The sequence below is a fragment of the Cornus florida genome, unplaced genomic scaffold, assembly GCF_030987335.1.
Source record: "Cornus florida cultivar Cherokee Brave unplaced genomic scaffold, ASM3098733v1 CherokeeBrave_3.0.0_Hap2_Chr11, whole genome shotgun sequence".
Classification (NCBI taxonomy): Eukaryota; Viridiplantae; Streptophyta; class Magnoliopsida; order Cornales; family Cornaceae; genus Cornus; species Cornus florida.
In genome coordinates this window covers 102,104,386-102,123,392 of record NW_026775581.1, presented here as the reverse complement: position 1 = coordinate 102,123,392, position 19,007 = coordinate 102,104,386, and the positions used below count along the sequence as shown (strand labels likewise).

Sequence of the window (19,007 nt, the reverse complement as noted above, 5' to 3'; positions counted from 1 at the left end):
AGCAAATTAACAAAATTATCTCTAGTATTTTTCTTCGAAAATCTTGTATCGGCTGGACTAGTACTGGATATTGACCTAAGATTAAAGAAAGACATGAACAAAACATGCTCTTATCCATATAAAATTTTCTTTTTGAAGCAAAACGTACAATTGAATCAATCTAGCCGTTGTAATAATGTTAAAAGTAAACACAAGATTAGGACAGTGCAATCTCCTTACCTTTCCAGTAGCTCCATTCCCTCTTCCTTAATCCAATGACCAATCTACCCACTCAAATTGCTAAACATAACCCCAAAACACTAATCCACACAAGGGACATATTTGTCATTTCGTATCACAGGATGAATCCATGGACATATTCTATTGTCACTTGGCTTGAAAGGCAAGAGAAGTTGTGGTTACGTGCCTGCTATGCAAAGCTATAGAGATGTTCTTTTGGGCATCACAATATTTTGCCAATTTCAATCACACCACTTTGTTGTGAAACTCAACTTCTCTATCATTTTCTCTCTATGAAACACAACTTCTTTACTTCACATATTCACCTCTTTGTTTTTTCTTCTGTCTTCTCCCCCATTTGGAGCTCTGTGCTTCCTCTCTCAGGTAACCATCACACTGCTCTCTCTCTCTCTCTCTCTCTATATATATATATATATATTTATATATGCCACACTAATGTAGACAAATGCAGCCTTACTTTTTATGCAAGTCCAAGATTTTTATGTGTCCTTGTGATAATTTAGTCAATACAGCATATATTGTATGATTCATGAAGCATCACCTCTCTCTCTCTCTCTCTCTCTCTCTAACTTTATTAGGTTTTTTTTTTTTTTTTCCCTTTGTCAAGGTCAATCCACATTTCTACTTTCTTTTTAAATTTCTTTCATTAAAAATTCAGATAACTATATGACATTCAGCTCAATAGTTTAGATCCCAATGGGACAATGTATAAAAAACACTGTTTTTTTATGATCTGAAATCAGAGTTCTCTCTTTATTATCATTTTTTATTGGCACATTAAAAGGGCTAATTACTAAATGCACCATCTCTTAGGTTGATTTAAACTTAGAAATTTAGACTTTAAAGTACTCTACATGGACTTATTGAGAAAGACATTATTTGGTGAGTAATTATTAAGCAAGAATTTAATGAAGTTGATGTTAGTTTTTGAATATAAATGTAACAAATGGAGGGGACAATTGTTCCTCCTATGGAAATTAAATGATGTCAAAGAGGATTCAGTGAATTTAAATTTTGATTCTGTTATAACATATATGCGAGTCTTAATTGTTTTGTTATCATAGTTGCTTTAATTGTTAGTTTGAAAATAAGGGTATAAGACTCACAAAGTTCTGGATACTGCTCCCACCAACATGGGATTCTTGGAGAGGAAGAGTGGAGACAAACTTGACATTATTTATACTGCTTTTAGACTCAAACCCTCATCCTCGCATTGATCGCGTTGAGTTTTTCATAATGCTTCTTCCACCAGCTTCTTAAAATGCCTCACTGAGCATGGAAGGTTGTTCTTAGACATCCCTATGACCCTATAATCGTGAGTATTTTCTATACAAATTTTTTTCAAAAATAATGCTTCAATTTGATATGCAGTGATTGATATTTATCAGATACACTTACTAATATTTTGGTCATTGATCAGGTGGACTTTTGAAATCTGTACAAACTGGGAATTCCCTTTGAGAGTTCATACATTGAAAACGAGATACAAATGGCATCCCTGACACCCGGAGTACTACTTAAACTTCTTCAGGGAATGAATTCTGGTGCAAAAGTACGTGGTGAATATCGATCTGTCCTTCTACAAGTGATCAGCATTGTCCCGGCCTTAACTGGTCCAGAACTATGGCCAAACCATGGATTCTTCATAAAAATATCGGATTCTTCCCATTCAACATATGTCTCGTTGTCAAAGGAAGATAATGAGCTCATCTTAAATGATAAGCTGCAGCTAGGCCAATTCTTCTATGTGGACAGGATGGAATCTGGAAATTTGGTTCCTGTTCTAGTTGGGGTGAGGCCGGTTTCAGGACGACATCCATTTGTGGGTAACCCCAAGGACTTGATGAAAATCTTAGAGACGTCCGAGGGCCCCATCCAATTTGATCAGGAAGATTCAAAATTGAGTGAATTGTCAGAAACCAAAGAGGAGAATCCTATAAAGAAATTTGTTATCAAAGAGGAGAAGGCGAGCGTTGCATCTAGGTACATGCAGGGTGTCTTAACATCGAATACAAAATTAAATGGAGCTGATTCGAATATCTGTGGAAAAGGCAACGAGAATGAGATTGGTGGAGCATGTAAGAAGGTTGGAGCTGTAAAAGGCAAACAGCATGAGCTTAAAGGTCAGGTATGATCTAGCTTTTTTTTTTTGGTCCAATCTAAATTCATCTAAGAATCTAATTTTTCAATCTCGACCTCGTTAAGCCCACTTGAATATGGCATGATACAAGTCATACAACAGTGTTAGAACTATTGAAAGATAATTTAAATAGAACAATGGGATCGATTGTGAACCATGAGTTTATATAAGTGATATTCTGTCTTTGCACCATGAGTACATGTTATACTAATTTTGTCTAAGATTGTGACCTTATTTTTGTTTAGTATAATAGATTTCTAATTCTTGTTGAATATGAACTTTTTTATGTTTGTTTAAATGGAAAATTAAGGGAAAAAGTGTGGGTAAATAACATTGCATCAGACAAGTTTAATGTGTTTGTGACGTTGGCATGATCTTTCATTCAAGTTTTCAGAATAATATGAGAAAAAGAGAGAATTATAGCCCAAATTATTCAATCCACTGCATTCCATCTAACATACGTTGTAAATGACAAGAATTCAATTTACTTGTGTTACAGACACTAGTTCTTCGAGTTTATGTAACCGTTTCAGGATCTTGCTTTTCCTTAATCCCAGATGGAGCCTCTAAAAGGACAACACATTGCAACTCATAATTTTTTATATATTACAGAAATTGATCCATTTAGTGACAATCACTCATACTTGCATTACAGACACGATCAACAACTCCTTCCATCAATCGCCCTGATGCAGGCAAGCCACATCCAGATGTTACAGTATCTGACACCAAGGAGACCTTGGCACCATTGAAAGTCACGACGACAAAGCGCACAAGTAAACAAGAAAATGTGAACTCGAATGGTTTGTCAAAGAGTAAAGATAAAAATCAATCATCTGAGGAAATATCTTGGTCCTCTCTGCCTGCCAAGCTTTTGAAGCCTGGGAAGGTATTTTTCTCATCTCATCCACTCCTTTCGCAGAATCAATCAATATGGTGCCTGTTTCATATTATGTTGTTATGCCCAACAATTGCATTGTAATGATAATTTTCATACAAATGAATTAATTCTTTTGCCTTGTTACAACAATTAATGGTTGCTAATTTGTTAGAAAAATGATAACATTGTTTTGCTAATTTTCTCGACATGTAAAAACTAATAGACAGAATCAATGAAAATATTACAATGTAATGATACTTCTGATCTTCTATTGCTACTACAAGGGGATACTTAGGAGGAGAAACTTAGCTTCTCTGGTAGCAGCAGAAGCTCATAGAGAAGCAACTACGACTGCAATTCTTGTCAAGTGCCTCGGGTAAGTGTACTTACTTGTTCCAAAACCTGTCAGCCTATCATCAAACATCTGCAAAGTGATATCACATTCAGAAACAATGAATGGTTCCTTGCTTAGAAATAAAGAAAATTAAATTCCTTCAATACAATTCTTACTTCAATCTTTTCTTTCAGTATGTTTGCCGATCTGTGCTCATCTGCCTCGCCTGAGAACCCTCACCTCTCTCTCACCAAGTTCTTCATCCTCCACCAGCTCATCAACCAACCAAATGTCACAACCCCATCTAAGGATAAACCACTTAATTTCTCTAATAACTCCTCAGCTCAAGACACGGAGAAATCCATTAAAAAGAGAGGTCTTGGACGTGGTAAGAGTACATTGAAGTCTCCAAATCCATCAGTAGAGCTAAGTGGTGCTGAGAAACTAGAGTGGGCAAAAGGAGATTGTTCAAAAAATATCAAAGAACTTAGAGAGATTCTGCTAACTGAAACACAATCCTGGTTTTTGAAATTCTTGGAAGGAGCACTTGATGCTGGTTTTCGTGTGGGTACGCAGGAAAAGAGAGGAAAGGACAGTGTGGGACGGCGGATGGAACCGGACAACCATATTGCTGTCACATTATCTCAGCTTAAGAAAGCAAATGAATGGTTGGATAAACTAAAAGGCAACTTGACCTCAGAGAAAAAAGGATTAATTGAGACTGTTGACCGTTTGAAGCAAAAAGTGTATTCGTGTTTGCTTCTTCATGTGGACTCGGCTGCATCAGCTCTAGAGAGCCGATCTGATCGCGTTTGATTCAAGACAAGTAGATTGTCATACAATTTATGTCACGTGGTATTTATAAATAATTTATAATATTTAATTTGTATTTGATTGCTAAAGTTCCTCGAGTGAAATTCAAGGTCACCTGGAATGCAGATCATCTATATATGAAGAAGTGTTTTTTGTATAAGAAAATAATGAGGCCATTTAAATCTCAAATTGAGCATTTCCAAATTTTCCCTTCAGTGGTCCTTTTTTTTTTGGTTTAATGCTCATGTTGAAGGAAAAAGCGAAGTGTTCCTCTCTCTGAAGGTTCAAAGTTCTCTTTTATTCTAAATGGAACGTCCACCCAAATGATACAGACAACAGGTTTGTCCCACTTGATTTGAAAGCTTCATTGTAACTTGTTTGAGGTGGCCAGCTACCAAATGTTTCTTTCCTCCAACTCCATCATCACCGGCCGGCTACCTAATATTCTTTTGTCTAGCCCCACCAGCACCATGAAAATGACATATAGAACTTAAGATTTGAAGTAAAGTAGTAGCATAATGTTAATGTCATGATAATGATGTGGTGGTTCAAATAGATCATGTTAAAACACATACTAATTAGAAATATTCATATTAAAACACATACTAATTAGAAACTTACCTCCATTGCCTGGTGCAATCCCTGATTTTTCTTTGTTTGTGTTATTATAGGAGAGGGCCCGAGCTGGAGAGCAAGAGCACACGCAACATTCTCGTATCAATGTCCGAGCAATCTAGCATGTGCCCTGCTTCTCCAGCATGGATCACCCATTCCTTATATTTGCTTCATGATTGCTAGTTTTTCAATCAAAGAAGAAATCCTGCAACAACTAGGCCCAGAAGACTGAACTCAAGGAAAAACATATCCTGTACATAAAACATGCCTCCTATTACCTAGAGGAAAGAAACACGGTTAAATGAAGGGATAAAAGTACTTATATATAGCATTACACAAAGAGTAAAATATAATTGTGGGTTTGGGAGCATTTTGTTGGTGAGATAGGTGGTTGATCTTGTAGGTTTGCTTACAAAATCAAACATTTATGTTGTGTTCTTTAAGCAAATCCAATGGTGAGTTAAGACTAATGAGTTTTGGTTCAGTGACTGTTGAAGTTTGGCTGCCAAAAAAAAAGTGGTGAAATTGCTAGTAATTCCATTGAACAATGAAATCTAATAGATGATGTAACCTAAGCAGGCCACCCACCATAGGGTTTTATGATCAGATGACTAAACTCACCAGCCAAATCCAATATCCAACCTTCACTTCACAATTTTTAAGTTACACTGCACACTTTATATTCATATTTGCACCTTGTCCTCTAGACATAAATCATAGAAAACAATTCCAAAAAATTTGGTTAAAAGTTAAATGAGAAGGAATTAGAGAAGCTCAAAAAAAAGAATAATCCGAATTCAGCCAGTATTTGAAATTTTTTTGAGAAATTTGGCTGCAGAAGTTTAAGCCATTCTGTCTGCTATGAATTTCATGAGTAATGCTGCTCATGTTCCAAATATACATATATGTACCAGGAGCATAACAACCTTGTTTTTTTTTCTTTCTTTTTTTTCCCTAGTTAACAACCTTGTTTCTCTGAACCTGTTACTCTCAGACCTGTGGCCGGAAGGTAAAAGTATTGAACTCCGCTGCATTAGATGTGGTTCTTGACCACTCATTCCATTTTCTTGGGTTTTAATCTAATCCCTCCTCTTGGGACTCATGAATTAGGATTCCATCTCTTGCACAGGGGAGGGTGGGGTCACCCCCACATGGGTCGGCAGAGTAGACGCTCCATGTGGAGTGATTTTCACCCTCCTCTATGCACTGGATGGCACTCGAGGGAAATCCAAGTTCAAACTTTACTGTCAAATCTCCAGAGAGTCTGATTCGTCCTCATCCCTAGGAAAGCCAATCTAATGTAGTTGTAGCAGAGTTCACTACTTTTACCTCTGGCCCGTCTAATGGGATTTTTCTAAACTTTAAACTTACCTGGCATTCTTGAAGATTAGGGATACCCTCATTAGGGAAGAAAACAAAAATTACATAAAGAGAGATACAGTAATATACTAAAATTGCAGAGAGAGCTTAATTTTTGTTAGGGCTTACATGATTTCATTATTTTACATTTAAAATACTAATCATAATTTTTGTTAGTCTTTAAAGCAAATACTTCCAACAGATATTTACTGCATAGTGAATCATCTCATATTCAGTATTTCTTCATGACTATATTAGAAGTAGAATGAAAGAAGAGAAAGGAAAAACAACCTAGAAGCAAATTGTAGAAGAAACTAGAAAGACAAACCCTAGAGGGCAATCCTAACTGACATATGCATGATGCTGCAAAGGATCTGTAAAGCTTGGGCCTGAAGCTTGACAAAAAGATCAGTTTGATCTGCCCACACCAGATTGTAAAAGCAAGCCCAAGCTCGACCCTTTTAGAAGTAAGCCCAGCCCAGACTGTCCTAAACATTTTTAATTGATAGAGATAAGAATTGAAACATCATTAACGTGAAATCTTCATTTTTATATATGCCATGGTACAACTTTCACAATAGAAGACGAATATAGGGATCAAGATACGAACGAAACTTGAATCAATATATGCATGTGTGTGATTAAATATGACACTATATCTATATGTTAGGTTACTCAATTAAGATTGGCTAATATATAAGATAGCTCCCCCATTATTACTATCATACTATATGTTAATTTTTGGAGGGACCATGACCCCACTTGCTCTGCATTTGAATATGAGCTAGATTCGGATTGGGTTGTATGGGGTGACATTTTTGTCTAACAATTTATGTGTGATGGAAAAAAATTCAACCTAAGCAATAAAAATAATTGTCATTGTTTGACATTTCTTTCTAACAATTTATGTGGGATTGAAAATTTTCAACCAACCTACCACTATAAGTAACATAAATAACTGTCCAAAATCAATTCAAAGATGATGGAGCTATTTTACTAAAAGTTGTTTGAATATTGTGCACATAATTGTACATGTAGTACGGACACAAGATACGAAGATGATATATTGACACGTCAAATTTTTAAAAAGTAGAACACATATACGACTTGGACGCATCTATATATATGAATTTTTATTTATTTAGTATTAAGTAATAGTATTATAAAATTTTAATTTATTTTTAATTTTTATACTAAGAGTTATAATGACTTTTATATGACATATATATATAGTTATTCCACTACTTTGTCATTAACAGTATTTCTATTTTAAATGAACAAATATCATTTAATATTTTACTTGTGATCATATATATATAATGTCAATTTTTCTTGTAAAAAAAAATTGAAATACTTTAGAATGTGTTCATATTATTTTCAAAATTACCGAATAGGTTTATATTAGAAATGTTTGAAAGTGTAACCGAAGTGTTCAAGAAGTGTCGAAAAAGTGTCCAAAATAATAAAAAATTATTTTTATTTACGAATACGTATATAAAATGTCGGACACGTATCTAATGAGTGTCCGACAAATGTCGATATCCAACACGAATGTGACACCTTAATAGAAATGTTCGTGCTATATTGACCGTCCACACAACGCGCCCAATATCTCAATTCCCAAGCTTGTACGTCTGTTCTCATTATAAAGGCCAGCGCTGCCATGCGGCATGTCTGGACAAATCCAAGTGCTCATAAAGTTGGAAGTTGGCAAAACCTTCCTTGGTAAACCAAGGAATCAGATAATATACCATGCCATTAAAGTATATCTTTCATGAACGTCCTATTCAAACCATTAAACAATCCTATCAATTAACCACATCAACATAAATTTGTTGTATATACCTAAAAATTGTTAATAAAATGAAGTTCATTTCTAAAACAAAAGTCCACCTGAAATTACCCTTTCCCTCTTCGTCAATTTGGGGGCAGAAGCATTGATTCAAAAGATGAAGTTATGAACTAGTGTGAGTCCCCCTCTCTTTTTCTATGTTGGTTCTTGTTTACTTTTTCATGGGGTTGGGTGGGTGCCAATTTTATTACTATTTTTCAATCGTTCGCACTCATCATCAACTATTACTCTTTCTTGCTTTCACAACCTATATCTATATGCTTTCACAACTAACTGTCTCTTTGTATCACTTGGTTTATTGCTAACCAATTGCCCCATTGTTGACCTAATTGTTACCTAGTCCAAGGAAGGAGCATGAGAAAATTGCATATTTTTAAATTTATTTGGATTATTTTCTTTTATTTATTTATTTATTTTTTTTTATTACGACGAGAGGAAAATCTCGGCCAAGATGAATAGTCTTCATAATAATTTTCTTGGACATTTTTATTTTTCTTACTACTACATGAAGTATAACGGATCATAAAGTTGACATTTGACCGAAAAAGAAGAACATGAATTATTTAACACTATTTTGTTCAAAGTGAAAAGATTTGTGAAATGTAATTTCATGTCAATTTTAAAGATTTTATAATAAAATTAGATTAGAGCAAAATTCATTACTATTTAAAAAATTACTCTTAGATAATCGGACTAGGGACTGTCCTAGTAGCAATTGCCCCCTGAATTTTTTATTTTTTATTAATATACCATGTTATTTTTTTTTTTAATATATACTCCTAAAATATTGTTAATGCCCCCTTAAAATTATTACAAAATTTCAATCTTGCCCCTTCTTACCTAAAATTTTAAGTCCGCCCTTGATCGGACTGCTGATTAAAATTTTCACATTCATATTACTTTTTCTTTTCCAATTTTTTTTTTTTTAGTTCAAATAAAGTAAAAAAGATTATCCGCCATCATCATTATCCTCTAATCCCATGATTATTTTAAAAAAATTATATGACTAAAACTTTTTTAAAATATTACTTTTTCACTAACAAAAAAAAAAAAAAAAACTGATTATTTATTTATTATTATTATTATTTTTATTTATTTATTTATTTATTTTTTGATCACATTCACATCCATACGTATATATCCATTCGTATTTCGTACTCTGATGTCTTTTTCCGTTTCAGTCTCACACAGCACTTGGCGTTCACTGTGTCAGAAGGAACTCAGGTTCACTTACACCAGTCGTTTCCAACTGCTTCACATCCAAGAAAGCTCTGGTTTCCTTCTCGCCCTTTTCTATAATCCAAACTCACAAATCTTCTTCTACTTCTTCTCCGAAAACCCACTATAACCCTCTCCAAAATTCAATGCAAGTACTCGATTTCCCTCTGTTTTAATCAAATCTCTCGCTAGATCTTTGTGGATCACTAAATTTTCAATTTGGGTCTCTTCCATTTTGTTCAAATTTGAGGTTTCTTTGAAGAATACCGAATTTCGGCAATGGTGGCTTCCTCTGTTGCCTCTCCGCTCTGTACATGGCTCGTCGCTGCTTGCATGTCGGTCGTTTGTGAAAAAGACATCACTCTGAAATCAAAATCTATGTCTCAATCTCAGAAGAGGCTTGCTTGTTTTGCGAGACGAAGGAAGGCCGTGACTCATTGTGGCAATGGTGGTGGTGTAGATAACCTCTCTGTTGGTTTGGTTTCGTCATTGTGTGGAACTGGTATTCAAAATGCGATGCGCTCTTGTCTCGCTTTCGAACCATGTCAGGAGTACTACAGCTCCAAAGGCCTGTCATCTTCTTTGGCCTTCTTTGGTGATAATGGATTCTCACTTTTCGGGTCGAAGACGGTGCCGGCAACTCGCAGGCAGAGACGGATGAACCGGGATGCCCATTCTGGTATTAACCTATGAATTTGATGTTGGAATTGAATTATTTTTGGTTCAATATTGTTAATTATATGTGTGCTTGTTTGTCATAATATTAATTACAGAGCATGCTATAATTTTTTTAATGGTAACTTCTATTTTATATGCAAAACAGCAAAAAGAAAAAGAAAGAAGAATGCTATTTTTTATATGATTTATTTTTTAACATTTTTCTGTGAATTATGTTTGTGAAGGATACTTTGGTTCATGATATTTGATACATAATCTAATTCCATTTATGTAAGTTGTAGTTTTGAATATTGGTCGCTGGACAAATATGTTGTTCATCTCTGTTTTTGAGTGTGTGTGTGTGTGTGTGTGAAGGGGGTGGTAAGGAAGACACTTGCACTCATCTGCAGTTACCCTTTCGGGAAATTGAACACGCAATCTTTCACATGGAAAGCAAGGGAGATACCATTAGAGCTAACAGCTTAGCACAGTTTGACTGACTGTTTAGTATTGAAATGCATGTAACGATAGAAAAGTAGTAGCGAAATTTTCAGTATCATTAAATTTTTTGGTTTTAGGTTTCAATTTAATTTTACCGGGTTTGCTGATTAGTAGGAGTTATTGGGAGGGATTATGATTTTAGGTGGTGTACTTTTTCATCTGTCCTCGAAGAGATGATGATAGATACCATGGACCTGTAATTGTGCAACATTTAATCTCATTAATTAGCCGGAAATATATGCAAGTTATGACAGCTAAGCTTTTGGAATTTAATTAATTTTGATGAACTTGTTGCCATGTTACTATGTTGTCATGAGACATACTTCTGCCCAATTAGTAATCTTCACTATATAATATATATTGCTGATGGAATCTGTTAAGAAATGCTTTATACATTTCATACCTATGAAATGGTAGCTTAGAGATTAATTTATGAGTTGTGATTTTGGGCGCTTTATTTTGTCATTTCGGCTTGAAGAGAAAATGATTGATATACCAGTAATTGTGCACTATCGTAAACCATTGGATTTGGTTGGAAACGGGCGCAAGTTATGATGCTCAAATGTTCAGAAGTAAATTGATTGGTGATGTAGGTGCCACAATACCAATGCAACCATGGGACATTCTTTGCCCCCATTATTGATTTGTTCCATATGGTGCTGATGGAAGCCATGGATTGATGCTTAGTAAATGTAATACCTACCATATGGTGAGCATATAGACTAAATTTATCATTTTTCTAGGAAAAACCATGGCTGTGGCAGTGCAACCTGCAAAGGAAGCCACATTAAAGAAGAAACATCCTACGAAGAAAAGGCGGGTTGTTGCGACAGGAGTAGGTGTCGTAACCCCAATTGGTGATGATGCAGATGTATTCTATAATAATCTTCTTGAAGGTGTTAGTGGCATAAGTGAGATCGAGGCATTTGACTGTGCTCAGTTTCCAACGGTAAATTTTTTTTTTACTTTCTTTTTTTGTGCTAACTAGCTCTGTGGAGATGTTGATTCTAGCCTTTTTTATTACAGAGGATTGCAGGGGAAATCAAGTCTTTCTCAGCAAATGCATGGGTTGCACCAAAACTTTGTAAGAGGGCAGACAAGTTCATGCTTTACATGCTCACAGCTGGCAAAAAAGCATTGGCAGATGGTGGGATTGCAGAAGGTGACATGGGCGAGCAAGACAAAGCTAAATGTGGCATTTTGATTGGGTCTGCTCTAGGAGGCATGAAGGTAAGTTTAGCTTACCTTGTATGATAATACAGTATTTCGCAGACAGAAACTGACAGTAAAAACTTAATAAGCCAAAGCTCTTTTCATTAGCTGTTGCTTAGATCTCCTGCACAAAATGGGATGATGCAATGCCTATAAACCAGTACCATGTGAACCACAGATGGGGAATGAATTGTGGAATTGATTCCAAACTGATCAATTAATTCAAATTTCTCCAGGAACTAACGACTATTTTCATTGTCAAATGCTTCAACTTCTTGTGTTTCTAAGATATATTGGGTACACTTTGATCAGGTTTTTCATGATGCAATAGAAGCTTTACGAGTTTCTTACAGGAAGATGAATCCCTTTTGTATACCTTTCGCTACTACCAACATGGGTTCTGCTATACTTGCAATGGATTTGGTAAGTCTAAGGTCAATGCTAGTAGCAGATTAGGATAAAATCTCAACAGATCGTGAAATTGTTGTTGAAACCCTGTAGCTGTTTGCTAATTGCCAAACTGCAGGGATGGATGGGCCCGAACTACTCTATCTCTACAGCTTGTGCAACGAGCAACTTCTGTATACTAAATGCAGCCAATCATATTATCAGAGGTGAAACGGTATTTGCCTAAATTTACTCATTACGTTCTGTTAATTTCTGAGCTGTAGTTATTTCTAGAATCTTTTCATAGCTTGTTTAATACTTTTTTATTTAATTTCTTCTAGTAAAGCATCTATACTTCCACATTGTTCTCAATGCACAGAAACTTGCAGGATATGATGCTTTGTGGTGGCTCCGATTCAGCAATTATTCCTATAGGTATTAGTTCTTATCTCATACTGGATGTGTCCTAATTATTTATCTTCATGATGAATGAACTTGACATTTTTATATGATGAGCTTAAAATTGCAGGATTGGGAGGCTTCATAGCATGCAGAGCTCTTTCACAAAGGAATAGTGATCCAACTAAGGCTTCGCGCCCTTGGGATATTGTATTGCATCAAACTTTCTTCTTCATCTTAGTTCAAGCATGTTAATAAAGTGAATTTCAGTAACTCTGTTCTGCAAGTTGAATTAGTCAACTTACTATCAATATATTTTGTGAGTCTTTTGTAGTATAACATGTGCCAAATTAGTAGAGAACTAGAGATATAATCATATTATGGCTTCTTATATTCACTTGATGCAATTATCTTTGTCAAAAAGCTTTATCTAACCGGCTGCAAGTCAAAGTCACTTTAACCACGTACTTCTGGAAAACTCAAGAAAGATCAAAAGGAAAAATAATATCTATGAAATATTGCATTCAACCTCTTATTGATTTGGAAAGTATCGAATTTATGGCAGGGTATATTTGAAAAAATGTTGGGGACATTTGCTGACACTTCTGAAATTCAGGATTGTAGGTTTTACATTACCGTATCTGATTTTCTTCTTGGTCCTAATCCTTATTAGATTTGATTTTCAATTGGCAGAATCGTGATGGATTTGTTATGGGAGAAGGAGCTGGTGTTTTGCTTTTAGAAGAACTAGAACATGCTAAGGTATTTCCAAGCATGCTTTATAATTCACTGAAAACACATTGAAATTTGGACTCAGACTAGGCCGCTGGATTGGAAGTAGAGAAACATTTGGATGAAAAATTTTGGGCAGAAAGTCAGATTATCTGGCCAAATTTTGGCCCCAAAGTCCTATCAGCTTTAATTCCTTTTATCTTATTAATATGACAGAAAAGAGGTGCAACTATCTATGCGGAGTTTCTGGGTGGAAGCTTTACTTGTGATGCTTATCACATGACTGAACCTCATCCAGATGGTAAGCTCTTTATCCTTTATTTGTTGCTAATTGACAAATAATCTGAAATATTTGTTGACACTCATGTTTGGACCTTAGGATCTTTTCAGTATCATCTTTGCAGACTAATTTTTCTTTCAGAAATGGGGTTACAAATTGTGATGCTGTTGAAAAGAAGTTTGAGGACCATGCTGGATAACTTGTTTGTGACAATTTTCCTTAAAATGCGCCTTTGCAGGAGGCACTGAATTTTTTTTTTTTTTTTTTTCCCATGTTTTATGAAACTCAGGTCTGTTTGCAAATCGAAAACAACCAAGAATGCCCACATTTTCAAGGGGGAAAAGAAAAAACAAAATTTGCTTTCACTTTTGAAAGCCTTTAGTTCTCCTATTTCTTTTCCATCTTCATTGCTATTATTTATACCTTTTCTCCCTTTCTGTTGATTTAAGCCGTTCTTCCATGAAGCATTATTTCAATTTATCTTAACATTATAATTAGTGGATAAAATCAACCAAAGGGGTGTAAGACCATAAGGTTTCTGCCGCAAAAGTCATGCACCGTGTAGGTAGGAAACATTTGATTCACTAATGAAAACTTGAACTGATGGCGCTTATTTGCCTTCCTGAAATCAGGAACAGGAATTGTTCTTTGCATAGAAAAGGCTTTAGCTCAATCTGGAGTAGCCAGAGAAGATGTCAATTATGTGAATGCGCATGCTACATCAACGCAGGCTGGAGATCTAAAAGAGTACGAAGCCATTGTTCGGTGTTTTGGGCAGAATCCAGTGGTAAATTGGATGCATAATGTTCTCTAAAGCCCCTATATTTTTCACAATTTCTTTCTGGAATGCTTAATTCTATATCATGTTCTTGCAGCTAAGAATGAACTCTACAAAATCCATGATTGGTCACCTGCTTGGGGCTGCAGGTGCTGTGGAAGCTGTTGCAACCATTAAGGTAATTAGCTCCTGGATTTTGCTACACGGGTTGTTTAAAGTAACTAATATAATTTGAACTTATCATGCTTTGGGAGATCAGTTGTTTCCGGTAAAATAATTCTTTATATCTGGATTGATTTTAATTCTGCCAAGGACTACTGATAGATCTATTTCCATGATATCCTTGAGCTTGCAAACTTATATACTGTGAGGATAATCTGTTTGTGTCATACCTTGTAATTGATGAAATTTTCATATTATGCAAAATTACATAGTTGATATGATAAAAGGTAATTACCAGCATGGTCCCTATTAATCAAGGATGCAGAGAAGGTGGACTGGTAATAAATCTAACCTTTGACATTATCTGCCCTGAGACATGAAACTGTATTCACATGTTTAGCACTCCTAGCGTATTTATCATAGCACCTAGCAATGGCCACTTAACCTAGCTTATATATAAAAAGTTATAAAAATGGGCTTCCTAGGACGTATTACTTGGCTGGTTATATGCACTTCCATGGTTCTCTGCACGGAAGTGTCTGGAAATAGGAATTAGAAACAGAACTGGCTTGAGAAGTTGTCAGGCTGTCATGATTTTCATGTTTTGACGTATTCCTGTTTTTGTTGATCCTATTATCTGCAATAACTTCCTTTCCAATGTTGTTTGAGAATTAATTACCTAAAGGTATGATTTTGGGTTTCCAGATTGAGCTTTAGCAACTCGAATAGCGCTATGCCCCATGCCCTACTTTATTTTGTTCACATAGTAGCAAAAGTAGTTCTGCAAGGAAGTTGTTAGGGACTCGGTCCTTTAATGCATGCTTCTATGTATGTCAAACATGCCCCTGAAGCACTTAAATCTTAAAATAGAGCTTTCAAAGTTGGAAAATGCTTTTGGGGCCGAGGAAAATAACCAAAGAGGCCCGCCGAAGACCTCTTGTCCCCACTTCTAACAATCAAAGGGGCCAGAGGTTTTCAGCTGGCCTCCTTGGCCCAATAGCACTGCTCTTCAAAGTTTTGACATTTGGCTAACATGCAGTTAATGCAGGCGGAAAACACACTGAACGGTTTGGGACACAGTGTTAGCATTGAAAGAAAAATATCACCGTAAAAAGAGAGAATATATAAAAGAGGGCCTTTGTAGAACTTCTTTGAAATTGGACCATATCTCAAATCAGAAACGTGATAGGAGAATTATAAGAGTAGAAGGACGAGAGGAGGATATAGTTGATATATGAATCTGTGTTTGTGCAAGTTGTATAAAAGTTTGAATTGGTTTATTAAAATTTCCTATCGTGTCCATGTTAATTTTTTAATATTTTGCATATCAAATTTTTGCCTTCTGTCTTTGTCATTGCAACATAACTCTTTAATTTTTAAAATGGATTCAGATTGTTTGTATATTGTCTGATTTCTCATCAACTCGGGCGCAATGGTTTAGATTTTGTTCACAATTAAGTCCACATAATAGCATGGTTGTTATCAATTTGTTTTTTTTTTTGATAAGTAGCATGGTTGTTATCATTGAACAAGAACTAGAGGCCTTTTGGACATAAGTTAAAAGGTTGGTTTGGAAAAGTGGAAATTAAAGTGGATTGTTGACTGAACTATACACTATAACTTCAGAAGAATAATGATCATGTCTTACAAGTTAGCTAAGACTATATGACAAGATTGATTGTTGATGAGCATACGCAATCTTTTTGATGTAAAAAATGAGAAAATTCTAGAAAGAAAGAGGTAGAGAAAAGGGAAGAGATCTTCTCTGAGGAAAAGTACAAGCTTTTAGCAAATAATGGTTCTTTTTATCTTCTTCTTCTTTTTTTTTTTTTGAAAGGTAAATAATAGATCAGAGAAGTAGCAAGACTTTGGCGTCGCCGGGACTCCAACCGGAAATGGATCCATGATTGCCTGATCACTGGAGCAGAGCATTTTATGTTGAAATAATCACGACTTCTACGTAGTGATTAGATTTGTGTCTTGTGTAGAAGACATAAGTGTATTATTGGGTGGAAATTATTTCCATCACATTGATTTAGGAGCATTAATAAGAATGATCAGCTCAGATGAAATGTTTGAAAGGATACTTTCGATATGATTGTTTCATCAATTCTGGGAACAAAATATGCAGCTGAATTTAGATAGTGATGGTGGATCTTGAATTATAGCTGTGAGGCACAACATGTGGTTCTTTTGAATGAGAAATAATAAATATAAGGAAAAAAAAACCTAGGATGTATTGAGAAGCTAATGAGAATCATTGAAGCCTCACATTCTATTCCAACCTATATTATATTTTGATTCCTAAATTTTGAAAACTGAAATATGTCTGAACTCTTTTTTATGGGACCAAACCCTTTTATGAAATTATATGGCATTCATAAAATTGTTTCAGGTTTAACATTTCCCTAATGTACATTACAGTGCAATTTGGGTTTATTCGAAGTCAGTTTTAGTTGGACAAGCAGAGTTTGTCACTGCTGCTATTCTTATATGTTACCACTTGTCAGAGAAGTCAGTTGCTATTATCTTCCTTTACAAATCAATCCCTTCTAGATGGTCTACTAAGGGAGCATTTGGATGTCTGCTGAAAATAAAACCATTACGTATATTTTACCCAGCATTTTAGTGACTCATCTGTACATTTTGCTTGTAATAGTAAATAATTTGTTGTACTTGCATGTTTAATAAATCCTTTCTTACGATTTATGAATTAATGTGTCTGGTGACAAAGTTCATCTTCTATGATGGCTTTATCTCTTCAGATATAAAAGAAAAAAGTGGATTACTAGTTGTGCCTCAACTCCTTCTTGATTTTTAAATTCATATCCTACAAGTTGCAACAGAAGTTTCGTATAATGACAAAAAGTATAGTCTATCAATGGTGCTCTGGCGGTTGCTGACCCTGTTTTCATAAATCTTGAAGTCATAAGGTACCGACCAAAGAGGAAAACCTTTTGGATTCGTTTGGCTGCTTCCAGTCACATGCTGACATTTGTTTTGCATGAGTTAAGAACATCCAAGTTCAAGATCTATGGAGATAGGTGTTTCTTTTAAAAAACATAATTTGGATTTTAGAATACAGTTTTGAATCTTTTGACGCTGAAAACGATAATGATGAGGAAATGACGAAGGGTAGTGAATGCTGGACGGAATTTGATATGGTGGAGTGCCCTTTTAGGCTTCTGCTTCTTGCAACTATAAACTATTTTGTCTGCTGGTAAAGACTGTTCCACACAAATATGTCGGATGCCTGTAATTCCTCTTCTGATGGGATAGTGCTTATGAACATTACCCACAAGCTTTTACTTACCAGGGGTACAGATTTATTCTTAAAGGGATGAAAACCATGTTTGTTAGGCTGTTATGAACATGTTCATTTATAAGGTATTGTGAAGGAACAGTTTTGATCAGAAAAGAATTTTGTTTCCATCTTCTATTTTGTATGTTCAGTATATGAGTGTGATTGTGCACTCAGACTTGATTGTTGTTTTCTTACTTTCTCTGTGTTACTGCTGATTCTGAACTGTGTTTCCTTTTAAATATAGGCTATACAGACTGGATGGGTCCATCCAAACATCAATCTTGAAAAACCTGATGAAGGCGTGGTATGTTTATATTAACTGCCCCTAATCTCCTGATTTATTTGTGTTATATAGCAATATTCATTCCCAGGGCTTGCAATGCTTATTCTATCTGACTAGTTTAATCTGCATCAAGATAGGTCTTCAATTGTTAAAATTTCGATATGTTTCTTCAAAATTATCATATATGGTATATGCTAATGCTAAAAACATACCAAATTTAGGACACAAACGTGCTGGTGGGCCCAAAGAAGGAACGTCTGGACATAAAGGTTGCACTATCTAACTCATTTGGCTTTGGAGGACACAACTCATCCATTGTGTTTGCCCCTTACAAGGATGAGTAACTTCAACCATGTGTTTGTATGAATGAAAGAATGTTTTTAGCATGACTTGTACTGCTTACATACAAATTTGATAAAAGGAGCCATGGCAAGGTTTGGTATTTTCCCCCTACTTTTTCATTTTTAGATATAGATGTGATATTGGAAAAGAGAATGCGGGATTGTTTACATTTCATGCCCATGAAAGCGAAGGGTGGGATAATAGAAAAAAATAGTACAAAAGTATCTTGTAGGAATTATAACTTATGCAGAAGGCTAAACCTCTAAACATTGCAGTTTCCTCGATGAACATTCAATGAGCGAGTCATCATCATTTTGAATGATGTGCTTGATATCGCTGATACCCACTAAAAATGTGGTTTTCTTTGAATTCTCCTAATAGGTCTGAAAATTTATCAGAGCATGTTAAGTGCATTTAATTGGACATCAACATTCAGTCGATATTGATTAGTAATATTAAGTGGTCACTAGCACAACAAACGGAAATGCTAGTCATCAGCTTACTTTGGCTTGTTGAAGG

The 19,007-nt window shown here is 35.3% G+C and overlaps 2 protein-coding genes across 3 annotated transcripts; both read left to right on the top strand.

Annotated features, from left to right (window-relative positions):
- Window positions 1-85: 85 nt before the first annotated feature.
- Window positions 86-4,620, top strand: LOC132285218 (uncharacterized). 2 transcript variants are annotated; one of them, XM_059787386.1, is made up of 6 exons: window positions 86-603; window positions 1,493-1,555; window positions 1,661-2,368; window positions 3,036-3,269; window positions 3,545-3,636; window positions 3,789-4,620. In XM_059787386.1, exons 3-6 carry the CDS (start codon window positions 1,730-1,732, stop codon window positions 4,408-4,410), a joined length of 1,587 nt encoding a protein of 528 aa, XP_059643369.1. In that variant the 5' UTR covers window positions 86-603; window positions 1,493-1,555; window positions 1,661-1,729; the 3' UTR covers window positions 4,411-4,620. The 2 variants fall into 2 exon arrangements, with proteins under 2 accessions (XP_059643369.1, XP_059643371.1); XM_059787388.1 differs by lacking the exon at window positions 86-603 and having other exon boundaries at window positions 612-1,555.
- A 4,780-nt stretch (window positions 4,621-9,400) lies between these two features.
- Window positions 9,401-18,599, top strand: LOC132287094 (3-oxoacyl-[acyl-carrier-protein] synthase II, chloroplastic-like). The gene is made up of 13 exons (XM_059789596.1): window positions 9,401-10,130; window positions 11,353-11,558; window positions 11,636-11,839; window positions 12,134-12,244; window positions 12,348-12,443; window positions 12,598-12,643; window positions 12,738-12,817; window positions 13,301-13,369; window positions 13,556-13,640; window positions 14,252-14,406; window positions 14,495-14,575; window positions 18,108-18,167; window positions 18,368-18,599. The coding sequence occupies exons 1-13, from the start codon at window positions 9,731-9,733 to the stop codon at window positions 18,488-18,490; spliced, it is 1,716 nt and encodes a 571-aa protein (XP_059645579.1). The 5' UTR covers window positions 9,401-9,730; the 3' UTR covers window positions 18,491-18,599.
- The last annotated feature ends 408 nt before the right edge of the window (window positions 18,600-19,007 follow it).

What these genes read in the sequence shown, in the direction of transcription:
- LOC132285218 (XM_059787386.1), top strand. Translation starts at nt 1,730, where the DNA reads ATGGCATCCCTGACACCCGGAGTACTACTTAAACTTCTTCAGGGAATG. An exon ending in AGCATGAGCTTAAAGGTCAG is followed by an intron (nt 2,369 to 3,035) that starts GTATGATCTAGC and finishes CTTGCATTACAG; the next exon opens with ACACGATCAACAACTCCTTC. An exon ending in AGCTTTTGAAGCCTGGGAAG is followed by an intron (nt 3,270 to 3,544) that starts GTATTTTTCTCA and finishes TGCTACTACAAG; the next exon opens with GGGATACTTAGGAGGAGAAA.
- LOC132287094 (XM_059789596.1), top strand. Translation starts at nt 9,731, where the DNA reads ATGGTGGCTTCCTCTGTTGCCTCTCCGCTCTGTACATGGCTCGTCGCT. An exon ending in CTGCTCTAGGAGGCATGAAG is followed by an intron (nt 11,840 to 12,133) that starts GTAAGTTTAGCT and finishes CACTTTGATCAG; the next exon opens with GTTTTTCATGATGCAATAGA. An exon ending in CTATACTTGCAATGGATTTG is followed by an intron (nt 12,245 to 12,347) that starts GTAAGTCTAAGG and finishes GCCAAACTGCAG; the next exon opens with GGATGGATGGGCCCGAACTA.